The sequence below is a fragment of the Eretmochelys imbricata genome, chromosome 6, assembly GCF_965152235.1.
Source record: "Eretmochelys imbricata isolate rEreImb1 chromosome 6, rEreImb1.hap1, whole genome shotgun sequence".
Taxonomy (NCBI): domain Eukaryota; kingdom Metazoa; phylum Chordata; order Testudines; family Cheloniidae; genus Eretmochelys; species Eretmochelys imbricata.
In genome coordinates, this window is record NC_135577.1 from 78,564,892 (window position 1) to 78,588,740 (window position 23,849).

The 23,849-nt window shown below is 39.9% G+C and overlaps 1 protein-coding gene across 3 annotated transcripts in view; it reads left to right on the plus strand.

The window, feature by feature from the left end:
• Window positions 1-23,849, plus strand: part of DPH6 (diphthamine biosynthesis 6) — a 367,209-nt gene that overhangs the window by 162,915 nt on the left and 180,445 nt on the right. For all 3 annotated transcript variants that reach the window (XM_077818948.1, XM_077818949.1, XM_077818950.1), the window contains 4 exons: window positions 2,688-2,838; window positions 6,827-6,958; window positions 12,889-13,018; window positions 19,181-19,355. In XM_077818948.1, the coding sequence (XP_077675074.1) occupies window positions 2,688-2,838; window positions 6,827-6,958; window positions 12,889-13,018; window positions 19,181-19,355 (588 nt within the window). The remainder of the gene's footprint in view (window positions 1-2,687; window positions 2,839-6,826; window positions 6,959-12,888; window positions 13,019-19,180; window positions 19,356-23,849) is intronic.

Here is a 23,849-nt window from a genome sequence, read left to right on the forward strand (position 1 = left end):
TTTTGACCCAAGCCAGTGTGTGTGTGTGTGTGTATATGTGTGGGAGGGGGAGTTTGCTAGGGATCAGTCTCATAACTTAAAGAAAGCACTTTAATGCTGAAATGAACTATATCATAGGTGTTTGGAGGGGGCTTTTTTAGGAGAGAGGAAAAATACAAAAAGGAGATTATTTGGCTAATTATGATGGCCTAAATATTCAAAAGTGACTACTGATTTTTGGTGTGTCTGTTTTTGGATGCCTAGCTTGAGACACCTTGAAGGGGCTAGATGTTCAAAGGTGAGATGCACAGAGGAGCCAATTTAAGGTTAGACCAGTAACTTTAATTCTGGCATTTTCAAGTTTTGAGTGCTTCACTGTACAACATAAATTTGATTATATGTAGTTTGATGTATGTATTTCAGTATATAGTGTGTAATTTGTCTGCATGCTTACAGGATATTTTCATCAGGTTCCAATTCTATGCTAGAAGACTGCAGAATTGTTCATATTGTTTTTTGTATTCCTTTTTTATCTTGCTTTATTCTGCTTTTTCCTCATTTTGTAGATTTAGTGTGTAATAAAAATGCAATAATGTACATAGTTGCATAAGTTGCACACTGTAGGAAAAAAATCATTTAAAATTATGGGCCATTGAGCAGCAAATGAATTAATAGCATATGGAGGTAATGCTTATAGTAATATTCAGTCAAAGACTATGGGCAGAATTCTACCCTAGGTCATCACTGATGTGTTTAAATGGAGAGGAGCAGTATTAGCAAAGCCAAGTGTCTAGGAGTCACCATGCTGTACAGAATGGGGTGTCTCAGGAGGACTTGGTAAAAACTACAGCGTACAATGGTTCTTTTGTTGCTCAAGAAATGAGAACCATGCACACTCTTTCTTCGCATCCAGTATCTGCTGTTGAACACAGACTACATGAAGGTGCACTGGGGCCTGGTCATGACCCTAAGCCAACTAATTATATGCTTCCTTGGGTCTAAGGAGTAATTGCAGATACATTAATTAGGGTGTCCTTCACAATGTTCGAGAGAGTGCTAGTTATATCAAGGTACAGTAGTAGGCACTTTGCTTTTTTTTCCCTTCCTATTGTACTGAACAACACCAAAAAAGAATTTACCCTTAGGGAATATCTACACTGCAGCCAAAAACCTATGGCTGGCCCGTGCCCGTTGACTTGGGTTCATGTTGCTCGGGCTAAGGGGCTATTTAATTGTGGTGCAGATGGTTGGGCTCAGGCTGGAGCCCCGCAATTTGAAGAGCCCTTTCGTCTGAGCCATGCGAGCCTGAGGCCAGCCGTGGGTTTTTAATTGCAGTGTAGACAAACCCTTAGTTTATACATTCTGGAAGATGCTGTTCTCCATGGGTCTAATCCATGCTGTGGATTTTAATAGGTGTTGATGATGCTTGTGGACTCACTAGATCAGTCCAATGAGTATTTTTAGGATACATTCATTTTTTGAAGTCAACCAGTCAGTCACTAGAACATGCTAAACATGTTTTTTAACTTTCCTGTTATACTTTCCTAGACCTCAGTGTCAAATATTTTAATGTCAGAGATAACTGTTCTATCTTTCTATTTTCCTGCCTGCCTTTGAATAGTACCACTATCCTTTCCCTATCAGTAGTATCTCAGGAGGGTGTTGAACAGCAGCTACTAAAGGTAGGCATTTTTAAATCAGCAGTTACAGATAACTTGCATTCAAGAATTTTAAAAGAGATGGCTGAGAAGCTTGCTGGACCGCTAATGTTGATTTGCAATAAGTCCATGAAGCTTGGGGGAAGTCCCAGAAAACGGGAAGAAAGCTAATGTTATACAAATATGTTAAAAGGGTAAAACGGGATGACCTGGGTAATTATAGGCCTGTCACCCTGACACCAGTCCTGGGCAAGATGGTGGAGCAGCCGATACAGAACTCTATTAATAAAGAATTAAAGGAGGGTTTCTTCAATCTAGCAGAGAAGGGTATAACACAGTCCAATGGCTGGAAGTTGAACCTAGTGAAATTCAAACTGGAAATAAGGTGTACGTTTTAAACTATGAGAGTGATTAACACCTTAGAACAAAGTAACAAGGGTTGTGGTGGATTCTCTATCATCAGCAGTTTTTACATTTAAATTTTTCTAAAAAATATGCTTTAGGAATTATCTTGGGGAAGTTCAATGGCCTATACAGGAGGTCAGATTAGATGGTTATTATAGTTCCTCGTGGCTTTGGAATATCTGAATTCCTTACTTCTGGTAAAGTATATCTGTACTCGATAATGGTGGCATAGCTTTTATTTGTTACAGTATTGTCTTGTCTTTGTTACCTTGAATATCGTCATTCCTTACATCTGTTGTTTTACGTTGCTGAATCTGCATTATTATTCCATACTTCACATCAACAATATCATATTGTATTGTGCTTTTTTGCAGTCCAGATAATGATGAATCCTTTGCCTTTCCTCCATTATTGGTCCTAAGATTAAATTTCTTTTTAGCGCTATGTGACAAAGTTCCTCCTCTGCCTTGGTGGGTCCTGCACTTATTGGCGGATTTGCTCACATCTGGCCCGGCCCTGTCACAGTTAATATTCCTTGTTGTAAAAATCTTAAGGGTTTAGGGTTTTTTAGGTTTTGAACATGACACTTTACCACAGCCTAGCACAATATTTGCTTGCTTATGTCAGAATATTTGTTTCAATCAGGAGGAATCTTCAGACAAATTTATGATCTGTAGCTGTTCTTGCAAGGTCAGCTGCAATGAGGATAGTATTGCACCTGTATCTGAGGAAGATGGACCACAGAAAACCCCTCCTATCATCTGGAAATTATTGGAACATAATTCTCTGCAATACAGTGAGTTTTGAATACCTGCATACCTCTCTGTCATTAGGAGAGGGGGGTTATATTTATTTCATATACTCTTGTGGAACATAATATTAAACATTATAAAAAAAATTCTGTTTGGTGAATGTTTGTAATCTTTTTGGTGTCCAGACAATCTGAAGGAAAAATGCATCTGGGATAATGCATATAAGGAGAAATTTTTTGTCTCTGCACAAGGAGATCATCTTGGGTGATGACATACAATATTTATACTTATGCGTCTGAGATTAATTCCAAGATTGATCCTGCTTCTTGATAGGATAACCTTGTCAGTTTTTTATAAGAGTAAATACCAAGTTTTCACAATACCGCCTCTGTCCATGTAATTTAATCTGTTTTATAATTTAACCTTCAATTAATTGGATTGGAGAAAAGGTTATGGTGGCTTAAAAAAATCACACACACTCCCCCCAGTCCCTGCATCTTTTAAAAATATAAAATAGCCTGCTCTGCCTCAATTTTCAGTGTACCAAAAAGTCCCTTATGTACTTTTTCTTGTGGTTGGAATGTGAAAGTGGTACTGTTACAACTTTCTTTTCAATCAGACTACTTTCACAATTTCATTTGGTGTCCATGCAGCTTCTAATGCTCAGAAGTGACTCAGGCTGTTCTATCTGGAGGCAATTGACTCAGATTTATACATGGGTGAATTCATACACGTAATTCGCATTAGTGTTAATGGGCAGTACAAGCTACCAATGTTGAAATCCTTCTTGATGACATGTCCATGCCGCCTAGCATTTGAACTGTAATGTTCTGAATCTTATTTATCTGAATTAGAGCCAGTTCCTGCAAATAGTTACTTCTGCAAGGAGTTTCGTTCACTTGCATAAAGGCAGAGGTATTATACACAGAGCCCTGCTAGGGTTCAAAATTTATATCTGCATCTGATCTGCAATCTGCAGATATGGTCTACGGATATAGCTATCCACAGAGCAGGGCTTGAACTATACAAGCAGGAGAGTGCAGATTCACGCCCTTAGACTACAGCTCTGAGACAAGAGACTTTGGGTGAAATCCTAGCCCCATTAACTTCAAGGGTAAAACTCGCATTGACTTCAATAGAGCCAGAATTCACCCTTCATCTTCCTCCACATTATAAGGCATCATGTACATTTTAGAAACAAATAAGAACTCCACCTTGCATTAATGGTAAGCAGCAGGATACGGACCCTGGACTTCAGGAAAGCAGACTTCGACTCCCTCAGGGAATGGATGGGTAGGATCCCCTGGGAGACTAACATGAAGGGGAAAGGAGTCCAGGAGAGCTGGCTGTATTTCAAGGAATCCCTGTTGAGGTTACAGGGACAAACCATCCCGATGTGTCGAAAGAATAGTAAATATGGCAGGCGACCAGCTTGGCTTAACGGTGAAATTCTAGCGGATCTTAAACATAAAAAAGAAGCTTACAAGAAGTGGAAGGTTGGACATATGACCAGGGAAGAGTATAAAGATATTGCTCGGGCATGTAGGAATGAAATCAGGAGGGCCAGATCGCACCTGGAGGTGCAGCTAGCGAGAGATGTCAAGAGTAACAAGAAGGGTTTCTTCAGGTATGTCGGCAACAAGAAGAAAGCCAAGGAAAGTGTGGGCCCCTTACTGAATGAGGGAGGCAACCTAGTGACAGAGGATGTGGAAAAAGCTAATGTACTCAATGCTTTTTTTGCCTCTGTCTTCACGAACAAGGTCAGCTCCCAGACTGCTGCGCTGGGCATCACAACATGAGGAATAGATGGCCAGCCCTCTGTGGAGAAAGAGGTGGTTAGGGACTATTTAGAAAAGCTGGACGTGCACAAGTCCATGGGGCCAGACGAGTTGCATCCGAGAGTGCTAAAGGAATTGGCGGCTGTGATTGCAGAGCCATTGGCCATTATCTTTGAAAACTCGTGGCGAACGGGGGAAGTCCCGGATGATTGGAAAAAAGCTAATGTAGTGCCAATCTTTAAAAAAGGGAAGAAGGAGGATCCTGGGAACTACAGGCCAGTCAGCCTCACCTCAGTCCCCAGAAAAATCATGGAGCAGGTCCTCAAAGAATCAATCCTGAAGCACTTACATGAGAGGAAAGTGATCAGGAACAGTCAGCATGGTTTCACCAAGGGAAGGTCATGCCTGACTAATCTAATCACCTTCTATGATGAGATTACTGGTTCTGTGGATGAAGGGAAAGCAGTGGATGTATTGTTTCTTGACTTTAGCAAAGCTTTTGACACGGTCTCCCACAGTATTCTTGTCAGCAAGTTAAGGAAGTATGGGCTGGATGAATGCACTATAAGGTGGGTAGAAAGTTGGCTAGATTGTCGGGCTCAACGGGTAGTGATCCATGGCTCCATGTCTAGTTGGCAGCCGGTGTCAAGTGGAGTGCCCAGGGGTCGGTCCTGGGGCCGGTTTTGTTCAATATCTTCATAAATGATCTGGAGGATGGTGTGGATTGCACTCTCAGCAAATTTGCGGATGATACTAAACTGGGAGGAGTGGTAGATACGCTGGAGGGCAGGGATAGGATACAGAAGGACCTAGACAAATTGGAGGATTGGGCCAAAAGAAATCTGATGAGGTTCAATAAGGATAAGTGCAGGGTCCTGCACTTAGGACGGAAGAACCCAATGCACAGCTACAGACTAGGGACCGAATGGCTAGGCAGCAGTTCTGCGGAAAAGGACCTAGGGGTGACAGTGGACGAGAAGCTGGATATGAGTCAGCAGTGTGCCCTTGTTGCCAAGAAGGCCGATGGCATTTTGGGATGTATAAGTAGGGGCATAGCAAGCAGATCGAGGGACATGATCGTCCCCCTCTATTCGACATTGGTGAGGCCTCATCTGGAGTACTGTGTCCAGTTTTGGGCCCCACACTACAAGAAGGATGTGGATAAATTGGAAAGAGTCCAGCAAAGGGCAACAAAAATGATTAGGGGTCTGGAACACATGACTTATGAGGAGAGGCTGAGGGAACTGGGATTGTTTAGTCTGCGTAAGAGAAGAATGAGGGGGGATTTGATAGCTGCTTTCAACTACGTGAGAGGTGGTTCCAGAGAGGATGGTTCTAGACTATTCTCAGTGGTAGAAGAGGACAGGACAAGGAGTAATGGTCTCAAGTTGCAGTGGGGGAGGTTTAGGTTGGATATTAGGAAAAACTTTTTCACTAGGAGGGTGGTGAAACACTGGAATGTGTTACCTGGGGAGGTGGTAGAATCTCCTTCCTTAGAAGTTTTTAAGGTCAGGCTTGACAAAGCCCTGGCTGGGATGATTTAATTGGGGATGGGTCCTGCTTTTGAGCAGGGGGTTGGACTAGATCACCTCCTAAGGTCCCTTCCAACCCTGATATTCTATGATTCTGTGATTCTAATGGGAATATTCAACCATTGCAACACTGATTGGGAGAATGTTGTGTTCAAGTAAGGTGCAGAAAATAGCCTCCCCCTATTTCCTGTAATTGTTAATTCAAGAAGTATTTTTAGAGTAAAATTTTCAAAAGTGCCCAAGTCCCATTTTCAAATTGACAGTTTTACTTCTGAGTGCCTAGCAGCCAATGTTTTCAAAGATATTTAGGCATCAAAAAATGTGGCATGGGGCCTAAATGGAATTTCAAAAGGGCCTTAGCAGGTTAGGCACCTAACTCCCATAGATAAGGTGGTATAGCTACTGAAATTGCAAGAATGACAAATAATACTTTAGATAACGCAATTTTTAAGAAAAGAGTATATTCTGGAGAAAATGTGTGGGAGATAATTTTGTCAGGTTCCATTTGGAAACGCTGATGACTGCACATTTACTTTTGATAGTTGTGTTGTATCTTACAGTCTGTAAATCATTTTTGAAGATGATCTAATAATCTATGATTTTGCTCTAAAAGTTTTTTCTTCCTGAGTATAGACAATTTGGTTTAAAAGATTTTCTTTGATAAACCTTAATCTGATATCTTTTGTCTTTGTAATCAGATTGATTTTCTTTCATTCCTTTAGGGAAGCCATTAGAATGTTCTGGAAAATCCCTAAGTGGTTACCAGTGGGTTTCAGGTATCACTGCCCGCTTCCTTCAACTAGAAGGAAGGAGTATTCAAGATGCAGCTCAGGAGGCGTTTTCTTCCCTCCAAGGTGCTTTATTAATCTGAACCATTATTTATCACTAAACCAATTGTTTTCTTAAATACAGTGCAAAGTAAAGAGCTGATATATTTTTATGTTTTGATAACTTTATGATTATAAATTTACAATCTCAGGCTTTCATCAGGCTGGCACCATGCTATTAAGACTGCTAACTTTAATATTGAATACATTGTAATGTGCACAGATTTTAAAGACCCTAAAAAGCAAGGATAGGGGATAAAATCATTATATCAGAATTATTTCCAAAATATTCTTACCAGCTTTGTGGAAGACAACTCTACACTTTTATGTAATGGAATATATACAGTTTATATGTGTACCTTTCTAGATATAATGTATACATAGTCTGTCTGTGCATGTATGTTCTAGATGCCAACTGCTTGGTAAAGTGCTTTTGTTACCACAATAATTTTAAATAAGTTTTCCAGAAAGCTGTTGCTCTTGTACATTTTGGCATCTAGGATTAGGTCAGTAGCAGTAAATCTCATTTATGTACTTAATGCAAAGGAAAAATTGCTGTTTTGGGAATCATGGAAGCCAGATTCCTTTCTGTCACACTCTTACAAGATATTGACATATAAAACAAAATGTTCCCATTTTGTTTTGCAGTCTTTTTGCATTTTAAACTTTAAATAAAGAATGTTTATGCAGGCTTCTTTTTCATTCATAAAAATGAAAATCATTCTTAGTGACTGTTTGGGTAGGCTTGTATTCTTTTTCACGAATTCTTGTGATATATTAGCCCATAAAATCTTTACATTTGGCTTGTGCAGCTGAGTTCATGAATGAATACAGAATGATAAAGAAGCTTTAGCATTTTTAGAAAGCAAAGAAGTCATGCTTTCTAGATGGCCTTTAAGCTAGTTTTTAACAGCCTGGAAATCAGCAAAGAGGGTGTAATCAAACTTGTAGTTAAAGGCACTAGTGTTTAGCGTAAATCTTTTGGGCATAATCTGTAAATTGAAGCAAAGGGGCTCTATAACATTTTCCTTGGTTCTCATTTTATTTGTTTGGATGTCTGCCAATCCAAACATTATATATTTTTGCCTTGCCATCCATCAGAAGTTTTTTTAAAAAAACCTACTTATTGTGTCACTGGCTAGTTGAGTAGCCTCTTGCTTTCAGCATATTACTTGTATTTACTGTATTTGCTGTATTGTTTTCCATTTCTGGCAAAATAATAGCTTTTTGATCCTTGGTAGTAAATGTCAACGCTCACATTTCCTGTGGGGTTTTTGCCTTTTCGTGTGGAGGGTGGGGAAAGCTGAATGAATTATGATCCTGTCATCTGAAGAAACCACAATATGTTTCTTTGCCAAATTTTTCTGAGTGCTAAACTGATCATGTGCAGGTATGCATGAGCCTTTTCCTGAACTCTTACTAGCAATGTACTTAGGACTTCAGTCTGTTCTCTATCATGATGGGAGAATGGAGCATACACAAGTCCTTTTAACTTACTCCTTGCAAGGTTAATTGGTTTAATCACCTCTAAAGAAGATGAGTTTTGCCAGAAGGATTTAGAAATGGAAATTTGCTACTGGAATTCATGAAACATATGATAGTCCTAGCCCATAATATCAAAACCCGAAGAGAGAATCTAGCGCTGTACTTTGTCCATTTATTTACTTTTTCAAGATATATATTTTTATTCAAACTTTTCTTACATTAAAGTTTTTGGAAGGAGACAAAAATTACAATAGTAAATGTTATCTATAGAGGGCCAGTTCCTCAGCTATTGTAAATTGGCATTGTCCAACACAATGAGCTGGCCCAGGGTTGGATGTATTACACAGTACAATCTGTATTGATATTCTTTCTTGTACATTTTCAGGGTAAGGATCCTACTCAGGTCATCCATTAATAAATAAATGTATGCAGTGTAATTGTAGGTGTGTCGGTCCCAGGATATTAGAGAGACAACGTGGGTGAGGCAATATCTTTTATTGTACCAACTTCAGTTGGTGAGAGAGACAAGCTTTTGAGCCACACAGAGGTCTTCTTCAGAATCTCAAAAGTTTGTCTCTTTCACCAATAAAAATTGGTCCAATAAAAAATGTTGTTACCCACCTTGTCTCTCTAAATAAATAAATAGCATTCTGGTACTTGTACTTCTAGTACTTGAAACTATCATAGAATCATAGAATATCAGGGTTGGAAGGGACCTCAGGAGGTCATCTAGTCCAACCCCCTGCTCAAAAGCAGGACCCATCCCCAATTAAATCATCCCAGCCAGGGCTTTGTCAAGCCTGACCTTAAAAACTTCTAAGGAAGGAGATTCCACCACCTCCCTAGGCAACGCATTCCAGTGTTTCACCACCCTCCTAGTGAAAAAGTTTTTCCTAATATCCAACCTAAACCTCCCCCACTGCAATTTGAGACCATTACTCCTTGTCCTGTCCTCTTCCACCACTGAGAATAGTCTAGAACCATCCTCTCTGGAACCACCTCTCACGTAGTTGAAAGCAGCTATCAAATCCCCCCTCATTCTTCTCTTCTGCAGACTAAACAATCCCAGTTCCCTCAGCCTCTCCTCATAAGTCATGTGTTCCAGACCCCTAATCATTTTTGTTGCCCTTTGCTGGACTCTTTCCAATTTATCCACATCCTTCTTGTAGTGTGGGGCCCAAAACTGGACACAGTACTCCAGATGAGGCCTCACCAATGTCGAATAGAGGGGGACGATCACGTCCCTCGATCTGCTCGCTATGCCCCTACTTATACATCCCAAAATGCCATTGGCCTTCTTGGCAACAAGGGCACACTGCTGACTCATTCCTATCCTAAATATCCTAAAGAACAAAATTGTCAGACACATAGATGAACATTATTTGTTGGGAAATAGTCAACATGGTTTTAGTAAAGGGAAATTATGCCTCACCAATCTACTAGAATTCTTTGAGGGGGTCAACAAGCATGTGGACAAAGGAGATCCAGTGGATATAGTGTATTTACATTTTCAGAAAGCCTTTGACAAGGTCCGTCACCAAAGGCTCTTAAGCAAAATAAGCAGTCATGGGATAAGAGGGAAGATTCTCTCATGGACTGGTAACTAGCTAAAAGATAGGAAACAAAGGGTAGGAATAAATGGTCAGTTTTCATAATGGAGAGAGGTAAATAGTGGTGTCCTCCAGGGATCTGTACTGGGCCCAGTCCTATTTAACATATTCATAAACAATCTGGAAAAAGGGGTAAACAGTGAGGTGGCAAAATTTGCAGATGATACAAAACTACTCAAGATAGGTAAGTCCCAGGCAGACTGTGAAGAGCTACAAAAGGATCTCACAAAACTGGGTGACTGGACAAAAAAATGGCAGATGAAATTTAATGTTGATAAATGCAAAGTAATGCATATTGGAAAACGTAATCCTAACTATACATATACAATGATGGGGTCTAAATTAGCTGTTACCACTCAAGAGAGAGATTTTGAGTCATTGTGGATAGTTCTCTGAAATCATCCACTCAATGTGCAGCGGCAGTCAAAAAAGTGAACAGAATGTTGGGAATCATCAAAAAAGGGATAGATAAGACAGAAAATATCATATTGCTGCTATATAGATCCATGGTATGCCCACACCTTGAATACTGCGTGCAGATGTGGTCGCCCCATCTCAAAAAAGATATATTGAATTGGAAGAGGTTCAGAAAAGGGCAACAAAAATTATGAGGGGTATAGAATGTCTTTTGTATGAGGAGAGATTAATAAGACTGGGACTTCTCAGCTTGGAAAAGAGGCAACTAAGTGGGGATATGATAGAGGTCTATAAAACCATGAGTTGTATAGAGAAAGTAAATAAGGAAGTGTTATTTACTCCTTCCCATAATACAAGAACAAGGGGCCACCAAATGAAATTAATAGGTAGCCGGTTTAAAACAAACACAAGAAAGTATTTTTTCACACAACGCACTGTGAACTTCTGGAACTGCTTGCCAGAGGGTGTTGTGAAGGCCCAGTATTATAATGGGGTTCAAAAGGGAGCTAGATAGATTTATGGAGGATAGGTCCATCAATGGCTATTAGTCAGGATGGTTAGGAATGGTGTCCCTAGCCTCTGTTTGCCAGAAGCTGGGATTGAGTGACAGGGCATGGATTACTTGATAATAACCTGTTCTGTTCATTCCCTTTGGGGCACCTGCCATTGGCCACTGTCAGAGGACAGGATACTGGGCTAGATGGACCTTTGGTCTGACCTAGTATGTCCGTTTTTATGTTCTTATGTACTTTCACTTCAAAGGTGGTTCTGTCCCAATGAGGCTGAGTCATACCTGACCAAATGCTACAGACTCTTAGATGGCAGTGAAAGGCCCCAAACTCAGTAGAAATACCATGTACTTATTTTGTGTATCATGGATATAAGCTCTGTGGAGGCTATCTCTATGAACAAATGGATGGAGGATTTGTAGGTGGGCTAAGAAAATGGTGTGTGGATGTGTAGGTAGAGAGTGGTAGTTAGGCACAGTTGGTGAAGCTTCTTTCTACCAGACACAGTCCTTCATGTCACCAGCAGCGCCCTGCCTCTGTATTGGGAGAAAACTTCCATCTCCCCACTCCCCCCACCACACATGCATAATTCCTCTTGCAGGGCAGAGCAGGATTTCACCTTTTTATCTTTTTTTAAAGTGAATCGTTTCTGTAACGAAGTTAAGAATTATGAACATTAAGAAATAAATTCCCTTTCTTTGAACTTGGTCAAATACAGCTATACATCAATCAGATTAGTTTTTCAGTTTAGCCCAGTATTTCCTCCCCAAAAATATGTTTCAAATCACACACGTTAAACTGTAACTTGAGAAAAAAATAATGCTTGGCAAAAATGTTCCGCTGACTGGAGGTTTGAAAAGTGCACTTATTTCCTAGCTGACTAAAGAAGAGCTCTGTGTAAGCTCACAATTTTGTCTCTGAATATTTAAAAGAATGGAGACATTTTACATAAAAACTATTTGCTTTCACTTTAGCCTCACTCAGCACATTATCTTTATGCTCTCATCCTACTTGCTAATTAGAACGAAAATATCTATGTCCAGTCTATATCTTTAAAGGGCAATATAGCCAAAACTATCATGAAGGGAGGCTTGCGTAGCAGTTAACTCATGTCATATGGGATCCTATTACTCTATATGTTCTGTATTCTTTCACACTTTTCAGAGAAAGCTTTATACTTAATTTAGCTTCTGTAGCTCTTGAGATTTAAATGCAGAATATGAGGACCACACAGTAATATAGTGTCCCACAAATTTTGATAAGGCGCTCAAGATGGAAATGTGTGTTCTAAATTGCATCCTGTTAACTCCCTTAACTTTATTCTTCTTCCTCTATACAATCAGCTCTGGCTGAGTCCATTTTCTCACCCATACCCCTTTATCCTGAACCTAGTTTATCTGTTCTCTGACACCAAATATGTGTGTCCTTCTTTCACCCCTCTGCATATCACCCCCAGCTCCTTTAGTCTCTCCAACAGTTTACACCCCTTTACTTATGCTGAATTTGCCATTGCTTGATCTCCAGCAAGTGTATGATAAATTGCTGGAAATTGTAGTATATTCTACTATCCATTATTTTTATTTTTTACAGTAGCACAGTGGAATGTAGACTGCTATATATATGTATTTATTAAGATACAATGTATTTTCTTAAGGCAAGTATAAGTTCAGGTTTGAAGAATTTTCAGTTATGTTTTATCTCCATATTATTAGATAAAATTAACACAAAAAAGCACTTAATAAAAAATAAGGCTATACCATCAAAGATTATTGTAAGGGGAAAAGTAATATATTAGTAAAGCACTCAGTCATGTTAAGTAAGTGTTAGGTTATTATCATTTGATTTTCTTGGACAAACATAAGATGCCTCTGCTATCTTTCTGTGCACATTTCAAATGTTCTATCTTTAACAGCTGTATTATTTTTTTTTCTGGCAGCTAATATGAATTCAAAGGGATTGGAATTGAAAGATATTATTTTGGTCCATCTGTATATGAAGAACATGAAAGATTTTGCTGTTATAAATTCAGCTTATGTGACACAGTTTGATTTGTGTCCACCGGCAAGGTAGGATCAGACTATTGCTATGGTATATTTATGATACACTGTAATATACTGTATTACTACTACTGTATTTATGAAGCTTTTGTACACATTTTTTTATGTCTCACATGTTCAGAAGTAGGCTTTTGTACACCTTTTTCTGGGGAGCATGCTGTTTTTTCGTCATACGCATTTTATTTCCTTCATGGAACAATTGCTACAATACATACTCATATCTACTGTGTAATTAAAAGCATGTATGTGGCAGGGAGATCCTGTCAATGTTCCCAGTATGATGAGCCTGACTCCTTTTGCTGGCAGAGACCAAGCTTATCCCTTTCAGTATATGTCTAGTGTCTATCAGACTAGAGCTCCAAACTTCCTGCCAGGTCTGTTTGAATGAGCCAATCTAATAGTCTAGGCCTGCAAGATCACCCACAGTTCCAATTCTGTACTGCTCATGACTTCCAGGTTATGTAGCAGTTTTATGTTGGAAACTGGACTGATGTAGCAAATGCTTAGGTCTCTGAAAATCTTACTACAGTTTTTGAAAGTTGTGTGTCAAATCTAGCAAATTCTGTTTACAGATAAAGTAAAAAAGAATTGTCTTTTTAATTTGGATTTTTTTTTGTTAGAAGAGTACATTATAGGGGGGAAGCAGTAGATGGGATATAGCTCAACTTTAGCAAGGCTTTTGATACTGTGTCACTTGACTTTCTTATAAACAAACTAGGGAAATATAGCCTAGACCAGCGGTTCCCAAACTTGTTCTGCCGCTTGTGCAGGGAAAGCCCCTGGCTGGTCGAGCCGGTTTGTTTACCTGCCGTGTCCGCAGGTTCGGCCGATTGCGGCTCCCAGTGGCCGCGGTTCGCTGCTCCAGGCCAATGGGAGCTGCTGGAAGCGGCGCAGGCCGAGGGTTGTATTAGCAGAAGTGTTGTAAGGAACACACAAGAAGTAATTTTTCCACTCACTCTACTCTGCAGTAATAAGCCCTCAACTGGAGTATTGAGTTCAGGGCACCACACTTCAGGAAAGATGTAGACAAATTGGAGAAAGTTCAGAGGAGAGCTTTAAAAATGATTAAAGGTCTAGAAAACGTGATTCACAAGGAAGGATTGTAAAAAATTGGTTTGTTGAGTCTGGAGGAGAGAAGGCTGACAGGGGACATGTTAACAGTCTTCAAGTACATAAAAGATTGTTATGAAGAAGAGGGTGATGAATTGTTCTCCTTGACCACCTAGGACAGAACAAGAGTCAGTGGGCTTAAACTGCAGCAAGGGCGATTTAAGTTAGACACTAGGAAAAACTTCCTAACTTATAAGGGTAGATAGCACTGAAACAAGTTACCTAGGGAGGTTGTGGAATCTCCGTCATTGGAGGTTTTTAAGAACTGGTTAGACGACCATCTGTCAGGGATGGTCTAGGTAATACTAAGTCCTGCCTCAGTGCTGGGGACTGGACTAGATGACCTATCAAGGTGTCTTCCTGTCCCACATTTCTATGATTCATTGATTTCCAGAATGAGATCTAGAAAGACTCTTGCACTTTACAGTGCTTAGCAACTGAAATACTGATAGGTTGACTAACTGCTTTTCATTTAGTTTACAGAACCCTATCAACAGTTTATGTGATATACTTAAAACTTGAAAACTCTAACTTCAGGTCTGTTAAGGTAAAATTCAGTTTTTGTTCAAGTTTATAAAACATCTAATATCTGCATAAATGGAGGAAGAGTTGAGATTATAATCATTCAGTTAATGAAAGTGCTATACATAATTATATATATATCTACATATATCTATATAGATATGTAGATATATATGGCAATAAATTGCTATAACAAAGCCACTTAATTTCCAGATGTGATATGGTGGAGCAATACCTTTTTGACTCAAAATATTCTTTTCATAAATAATACCCTAGTCCATTTTCCAGGATTGAGTGAACAGAACCATGAAAGATCTATGTAAAATATTCTCTACAAAATGCTTCCTTTTATTTCAGAGTTAAATGTGCCTAGTGATGGGGATACCATCACTTCATTTAGGAAACTATTCCTATCCCTAAAATCTCTGATTGAGAAGAAGGTTTTTCTAATATTCAGCCTAAATTTTCGTTTTTAAAAATTACATACCATTTCTCCTGATTTTGCCTGCCTGAACAACCATAAACATTTCCACTTCTTTGTTAGCTTTTACACTTTTCTGGACTTTCCAGATTGTCAATATCTTTTTGAATTAACTTCCCAGAAGTGAGAGCAATATTCCAGGTGTAGTCATACCACAGGGGTACGGAGTGGAACTTTTCCTCAGTGCTCTTTTGTGTAACACCTGTGTGTATGCTGTTCCAAATTGTATTGATCTTTTTATTGTCTGCCATGTTGCATTGCTAACTCTTGTATACTGTTCTGGCCACTGTCACCACTGCATCTCTTTCATCATTGCTGCTTTCCAAATTTTTCCCTCCCATTGAACATCTGTGTTTGGGATTATAAATACCCAGAACAAGCATACTTGCATTTTCATCATACCTTTGGTATTGTCTGTGAATTTATTAGCTTAATGCATACCCTCTCTTTCAGATCATTAGTTGAAATATAAATATATAAAGTTAAAGGACTCTGCAAGTGACAAAATGATTTTTTTTAGTGCTACATAAAATATTTTATAGGAAGAAGTTCTTCACTTTTTCCCATTGTGCAACAGTGAGGGCTTTATTACTTATTCAAGTTAATAAGATATATTTTCCCTACTTAGTAATAGCTCTACTAGTAATTGGATCTGTGTTGGACTCATTGCTTTGAAGTCTTCCCTAAGATAAATATCCATGGATCCTTATTATTGTCATGCCCCATAATTTACAAAATCATCCTATATTTTATCCCAATATACAGTCAGTGGAGAAGAGGTCCAAAAATAATGGAATTAAGTTGCAAGCTTGCATTTGCTACTGAGTGAATAAGATTTATACAATATATAATAGGAATTATGCAACATAGCAGCACTATAGTAAAGATAAAATATAATCTGTTATTCAATCATTATAGCTTTATTACCAGTGTGAATACTACTGAGCTTGCCTTGCCCCATACCAATCATAACCACTTGATTTGATTTTTTTATTCGCTCTTTCATTTTTTGTCTATACCTGGTATATTTCAAGCAACCAGTGAGTGGATACTGTTATAAAAATTAAAAATAATATCACCATAGATATATAAATGTTAGCACAAAGAGGGAGAAAGAAGGGAAAAGGATAAAAAGTTATAACCCTAAAGAGAGGAATTGGCTTATGTGAAACCATTACCATTTAAAAGTAAATATGCCATCTTTTCCTTTTTAAAACTGTTTGTCAAAAATTTGTATCTTCTATTAGTGAAATTATATAAAAAAACTAATGGAAAATGCATACACATAGGAGATAATAGCAGAGTTAGAGCATTGTCATGTGACAAATGCCAGTGCAAATACCGTGTCAAAATAAGTCTGTGGACAACATTCCTCTGACAAGATGCCATTCCATTGGCACTATTTATATTGCATCAAATGCAAATAAAGTTAATTCTGTTCAAATGTAATTATTGGTGCTCTCACTATAACCAAAGGGTGTAGATGTGCTACAGTGACAGTTTTTCACTTGACCTTTCATAAAAAAATTATTTTCTGCCTTAGCCACAGTAAGTAAAAGAGTATATTTTAAAAGGTTTTCTGTATATTTATTGTATTGAATTTCTGAATGATTGGCTTGAATTATTGCTAATTGTATAGAATGGTCGGGTGACCTGCTAAATGATTGGTCAGCACTGGTTTTATCTGGCATGATACAAGACAGCAGTAGAGTTATCCTAATGAAGATATGAGTTTGTAGTGTACTTGGTTTCAAAAGCAGTCAGAAACTGTAAAGCTTGGAAATAAAGGTTTTCTATCTACTCACCCTTTGTTGTCCTGTGTTTGGTGTTGTATGTTAATTTTTCCTCTTGAGGTATGGAGACATCAAAGAGTATTGATTTTACAGTCCTTTAGGAGAATATACAGTAGTATGGTATGTTTTTCTAGGCAACTCTGTCTTTGCTGGCCTGCCTGGAATACAGATTCATCGAAGACTTTCTCTCAATTTGTAAAAGTTTATTTATGGTCCTACACAAACAACACTGATCTGGGCCAGCACGATATGGGGCAAATAAATTGCATCCTGTGAAGGGGAGTGGCAGTTTACATTCCCACAAAGAAAAAGAGGGTATTGGTGAGGAATTGTCACTGAATCACTTCAGAATTGTAACCCAGTTCCCAGGACTTCTTCAGGGAAATCACCACTATACACTGCCCTGTACTCAGTGCTGAGCCTCGTGGTTCAATCAAGCCCCAAGAGTGAGAAGAAAATCCTTAATTTACTTAGGACCTGAATCTATTGAAAATAAATTGTGTTTGTAGTCCACAGGGGGGTGACAACTCTCACCAGGAATAAAAACAAAAATTACTTAAAGAATTACAGAGAGACAAGGTGGGTGAGGTAGTATTTTTATCGGACCTGCTTCTGTTGGTGAGAAGGACTAGCTTTCAAGCTTACGCAGAAAATGAGCTCTGTGCAAGCTCAAAATCTTGTCTCTTTCACCAACAGCAGTGGTGATATTACTGTGGATATTACTACACCCACCTTGTGTTTCTCATATCCTGGGACCAACACAGCTGCAACGGCACTGGAAACAAGAATGTAAAGGATTATAGGTGTATTTGGAATAATGTATCTGATAACAGATCCACAGTCCCCCACCCACCTTCTTTTCATGGTTAGAGAATTCTTTATATTACTTTATGTGTTACATTTTCTGTTCCAATGGATGGTTAGATCCATTACATACTGTTACCCTTGCCTGGCTCAGATTTAGCCACCTCAGATGGGGCTGGTTAGCTGCTGTGAAATTTTAAATCTATGGACAACACACTGTGTATGACGTGACAATTTAGATCTAAACTACATATTGAGGTCCTGACCCAGGTAGCATAAGAACACTGAGCTCTCTGATAAACTCAGAATTATGCAGCCATGTAAATTGATTATGAAATAATTTACTTAGTGTGGCTCCTGAAATGAGATAGATGGGAATGGGCAGTACGAGAAGAGGCTAAAGCGCTGCCTTAAAGGGAGTGGGGAGAGGCTTCTAGGAGATGCAGGCAGCCATCCAGGGTTACTAAACCACAAAGACATGGAGTTCTCTTTCTACATAGTCTAAGAGGAGAACATGGCAGGTTCTACTCCTTACTGTACAGCTCGTAAAGCTGCACAAGAGCAGATTTCCACTTCAGTGTATTTTAAGAACAGTCCCTCCTCCTGCTTCATCCTCTTCTGCTCTTCATGCTACTGCATGTCTTTTGCTCCCTCATTTGCATAGCTAGCCATACAATCCCCTATCACTTCATGTGGAGCTTATAAAAGAACAGGAAAAAAGGTTACAAGCTGGGAGGATGCAGGAAAATCGCTTTTTGTGATTATTTATGTAGCACAAGCAGACTTATACTGCATTTTGGTCAAAAGAAGAATTATGCACACATTTGCACGGCTGCATAATTGCATTATGCACAGAGACCTGGCTATGGGAATTCTCGCTAGTAACATGCTAGGAGCACGGACCCAAGGGTATAGATCTACAATAAATTTGCAAAATTGTCTTGAAAATTTAGCAGCCCAAGCAGAAAATCTACTCACCCATCCTTATCATGATGTTAATGGTGGGGTGGTGGGCAGAAAGAGGAAATATTTTCTTGCCTGTGGTGAAAAAAGTTATTTTTCCTGAGTAGAATTTTACAAGACTGTATTATAAGATACTTCCAGAGAACAAGCATTTACAAGTCATTTTCTGTTGAATTTCTGCTGAGAGTTAAATATCTCCCCTTTATGTGTATACTATAAACTTAATTCTTCTTCAATAGCTATAGGCTCTGAGATGCTGCTCTCTTACTAGCTCTTTTTTTTTTGGCTTGTTTTCAATAGGCTAAATCATGATAGATAGATTAGATAGATGGATGGATGAACAGGTTGGACAAACACCTGTCACAGGTGGTTTAGGTTTACTTGGTCCTGCCTTAGTGCAGGAGGCTGGACTTGATGATCTCTCAAGGTACCTTCCAGCCTTATATTTCTCTGAGTCTATAAGATAATCATATAATCTTTCATGATTTATGTTTTCAGAGTATGTGTAGAAGCCCCATTGCTTGATGGAGTACTCTTTTGTATGGATTGCCTTGCACATAAGTGTGACGTTACGATCGGTGATGTACACCGTTATCAAAAACAGATCATGCATGTACAGAGCATTTCTCACTGGGCACCTGCTAACATAGGACCTTATAGTCAGTCCATCAAGGTAAGCAATCTTTGTTACTGTATATGAATTATTTATCAGTTAACAAAGTTATCAGCTCTTTTCTTTTAATCTGCATAGAAGAAAAAAACCCAAAGTTTACGCCTTTGTAATATGTTTTTAAAAAAAAACTACAGAAAAATGAAAAATATGAGTATATACATTTAAAGTTTTAAAACCTCTGTGTATTACACCTTTTCAGTCTTTTGCTGCTGTTTATCAAACTTTTCACTCTGTGATCATCAGGCAGGGCTAAGGACAATTATTTCTTTCAGAGCGTCACTCTGCACAAAAACAGTGTATTGAGGTTATACACTATAGTTATAACAGTAAGTAATTATAGTGCATGTGTATTTCCATATGCTTTCTGAAATTTAGCTATTCATTGAAAACATTTCAGGGCCTTTTTAAATTTCTTTATGTTCAAAGACAACAAGTTCTCACTTTTTCAACGCTTAAACACTTGTAAGTGAATTTCCTTTTGAAGATCTAGATATTAGTATTGCAGTACATAAAAGCAAATCAAGACTGATGAAGTATTTTTAAAACTTACATTTAATAAAAAGTGCGTGGAACATGATATGTTGCTTAACAAATATGAAAGAGTAACCAAGCATCCCCCTTCCCAACTCCTAATGCCTTCCTGAGTGTTAGGGAAAAGTCTTGTCTTTAACTTTGCAAAAGAGAATTTATATGAACTCTTCTCTCCACCCCCCTGTCTGTACAACAGAAAGAAGATCTAGCCCAAACTATGTTATTACTAGTAGGAGGATCTGTGACTTACACAATATTTTATTTCATATATTGTAATTCTTCTGAGTTGTCTTCTGATTTGACTACATAGTTCACCGACCCCTCTCTTACCTCAAAGGAGATAGATGAACTCTGGCTGCTGGGCCGCACTATCCTACGAGGGAAAGAGGACTTAAAGGGATTCAGGCCTTCAGGCCACACCGCTTTAGGAGCACACTATAGAGACTCCGGCCGCTAGGCCACGCTATCCCACCGGAGGAAGAGAGTTTCGGGAGACTCTGACCATTGGGCCATGCTGCTTTAGGAGCGCACTATAGGGATTCTGGCCGCTAGGCCGTGCTATCCCACTAAGGGAAGAAGATTTAGAAGGACTCTGGCCATGGGGCCATAGAGCCCTGACTATCAGGGAGGTTGTAGAACTGGCGTAGAAGCCGGGAGGCGGGGTTAATCCCCCCCACCCCACCCCAGAATCAAAGGGGTTCACAAAGTACAAAACCCGCCACAAGTCCCAGAAGAATCCATTGGTCCTTTTCAAAATCGACATGAGGCTGAACAGATAACACAACATGGACTCAGTGCCAGCAATATGGAGATAACATACAGCTATGCTTATCCTTTACTTCATCTGACCATACCACTATCACCAAGATGGCAGCATGCTTGAGTGAGATCAGTTCATGAATGAAGAACAGCTGGTTGGAGCTAAGTGCAAGCAAAACAGAGGTGATGCTGGTGGGCAAGGGTAAGCACTTGGCAGAATTTGCAGTCATGGTGAAGTCTCCTTTGGTTGATGGTACATCCCCACAGTTGGTCAGTTCAGTCTGTAGCCTAGATCCCTCAGTAGTGCTAAGCTCTCACATAGTAGCATCCACAAGCAATACTTTCTGCCATTTCTGGTTGGCTAGGAGACTTCAGCTCATCCTAGTAGCGGTTATATATGTCTTCAATACCTCCCATCTGAACTACAGCAGTGCAGTATAAGTGGGCACAAAGACATCAGCCCTTAGACAGCACCAACTAATACTGAACACTCCTTAGCAATACTGACTGCCACAAGCATATCAAACCTATTCCCCGCCCTCTACACTGGTTTCCTGTAGAATATCAAGTGAGGTTCAGAGGCTTGGTCCTCATCTTCAACACCCCCATTTCAATGACCAGGGCCAGGCCTATCCAAAGAATTGCCTTAAGCTCTGTGATGAAGATCATGGTTGACTGTTCCAGTCCTCTGGCACAATTGAACTTTCTACTACCAGGGTAAAGCTCTTCTGTACAGGAGACAGAACTTTCTCAGGTTGTGGTCCCAAGCTCTGGAACAAACTAAGCCAGGAACCAAGGACAGCCACAAACCTCACTGCCTTCCACTTTTGAGTGCAAATCACCTTTTTTTTTAACCTTGCCTTCTCTAACATAAACACATAACAGCATGTACACTTAAACACACACACACACACACACACACACACACACACACACACACACACACACACACACACACACACACACACACACACACACACACACATATATATATATATATCTTCCAAAACAAAACACTCCACTGTCAACATATCCTCCTCCTAAGAAGAGGATGAGAGAAAGCACAAACCTCATGTGTCAGATATTAGTCACACAGTATTGTTGTACTTGTGTCGGTTCTAGAATATTAGAGAAGGTGAATGAGGTAATATCTTAAATTGGACCAACTTCTGTTGGTGAGAGAGACAAGCTTTCAACCTGCACAGAGGTGGTCTTCTGGTCTGGGAAAGGTACTAAGAGTGTCACAGCTAAATACAAGATTGAACTGGATTTATGGCTTATTATAACAATCTGTAGCCCACTAACCCTCCTTTTTGTTCTATGACTACTGGGGTGTTAATGGGCCACTTTATCTTGCATGGTCTCCTAGGATATGTGCTAATTACTTATGCTGGACTATGTGATCTTGTATTTAGCTGTGACGCTGATTACACCACACATTAAGGGGCGGGGGGGGCCTATTGTCTGGCTTGCTGGATGAAGGTAGGTACCTCTTTTAGGAGAGGGAGACCGAGGAAGTGTAATTTTGTGAGAGAAAATGTCAACGTGGGCACACTGTGACCGATCCCACTAGGTGACTGGAACAGAAGGGAGGTTATATAAGTACATGCTGAGTAGGAGAAGCCCTCTTTTACCTCAACCAGGCGGAGCAGCACTCACCCTCCCACACATGGAAGTGGCAAAATACCAGGTTTGGTCAGGAACTGCTATGGGCACTGCAGTAGTCGTTCCTTTCTTGAGGGGTGGGCTGAGAAGGAATTTTTCCCTCACCACCAGATTGGCCTAGGCGAAGTGCAGGGGTTTTCACCTTCCTCACAGCAGGTTTGCGGGGCTGGAGGGATTCGTTGAGGGTAAACGTGGAACAGGAGTTAGGCTGTGATGTTGCAATTCATTATGTTGATGTGGGGCAGATGTCCAGTGCAGGTACTCCATAATGAAGTGATACAGTCATCAGATAAATAGATTGGTAAAGGATTTAAAGGAGGTATTCCTTAAATGAGCAGAAACAGGGCAGGTTCGGGGCTACTTTGACTGGCACAGCAGGAAGCCAATTACCCCACCCTTTATGATCCATCTTAACCCTCATTCAAGGTGGGATGGTAAGCTCCCAGCAGCAGGTGTGCTGGGGATCATGATGGGAAAGGGGGAGGGCTGACAGAAGTCCACCAGATATGTATTGAAATGATACTATAGACGTTTATCTGCTGGGTACTCCCAAACAGTTAATAACCAGGTTGCAACCTAATTAAACCACATCCAGTGTCTTCTGTCCTTCTAGCATAGCTGGACAATCTAAGAACCTTTCCCAGAGCTGAAGAGGAGCTCTGTGTAGCTTGAAAGCTTGTCTATTACAGAAATTGGTTCAATAAAAGATATTACCTCATGCACCTTGTCTCTCTAAGATGTTAGTCATGTCACTTACCTCACTACTGGAAGATGGATAGCTACCCTAAAATAATAAGGGCAGTATAAGAAACTGTATGTAATAGAATAGAGCTAGTGGTATTGTTTAATCCAGCTTCCCTGAAGAGGATGGATTGAATCATAGAATATTAGGGTTGGAAGAGACCTCAGGAGGTCATCTAGGCCAATCTCCTCCTCAAAGTGGAAACAACACCCACTAAATCATCCCAGTCAGGGCTTTGTCAAGCTGGGCATTAAAACCTCTAAGGATGGAGATTTCACCACCTCCCTAGGTAACCCATTCCAGTGCTTCACCACCCTCCTAGTGAAATAGAGTTTCCTGATATCCGACCTAGACCTCCCCCGCTGCAACTTGAGACCATTGCTTCTTGTTCTGTCATCTGCCACCACTGAGAACAGCCTTGCTCCATCCTCTTTGGAACCCCCCTTCAGGTAGTTGAAGGTTGCTCTCAAATCCCCCCTCATTCTTCTCTTCTATAGACTAAATAACCCCAGTTCCTTAGCCTCTCCTCGTAAGTCATGTGCCCCAGCCCCCTAATCATTTTTGTTGCCCTCTGCTGGATTCTCTCCAATTTGTCCACATCCCTTCTGTAGTGGGGGAACCAAAACTGGACGCAGTACTCCAGGTGTGGCCTCACCAGTGCCGAATAGAGGAGAATAATCATTTCCCTTGATCTGCTGGAAGTGCTCCTACTAATACAGTCCAATATGCCGTTTGCCTTCTTGGCAACAAGGGCACACTGCTGACTCATGTCCAGCTTCTCGTCCACTGTAATCTCC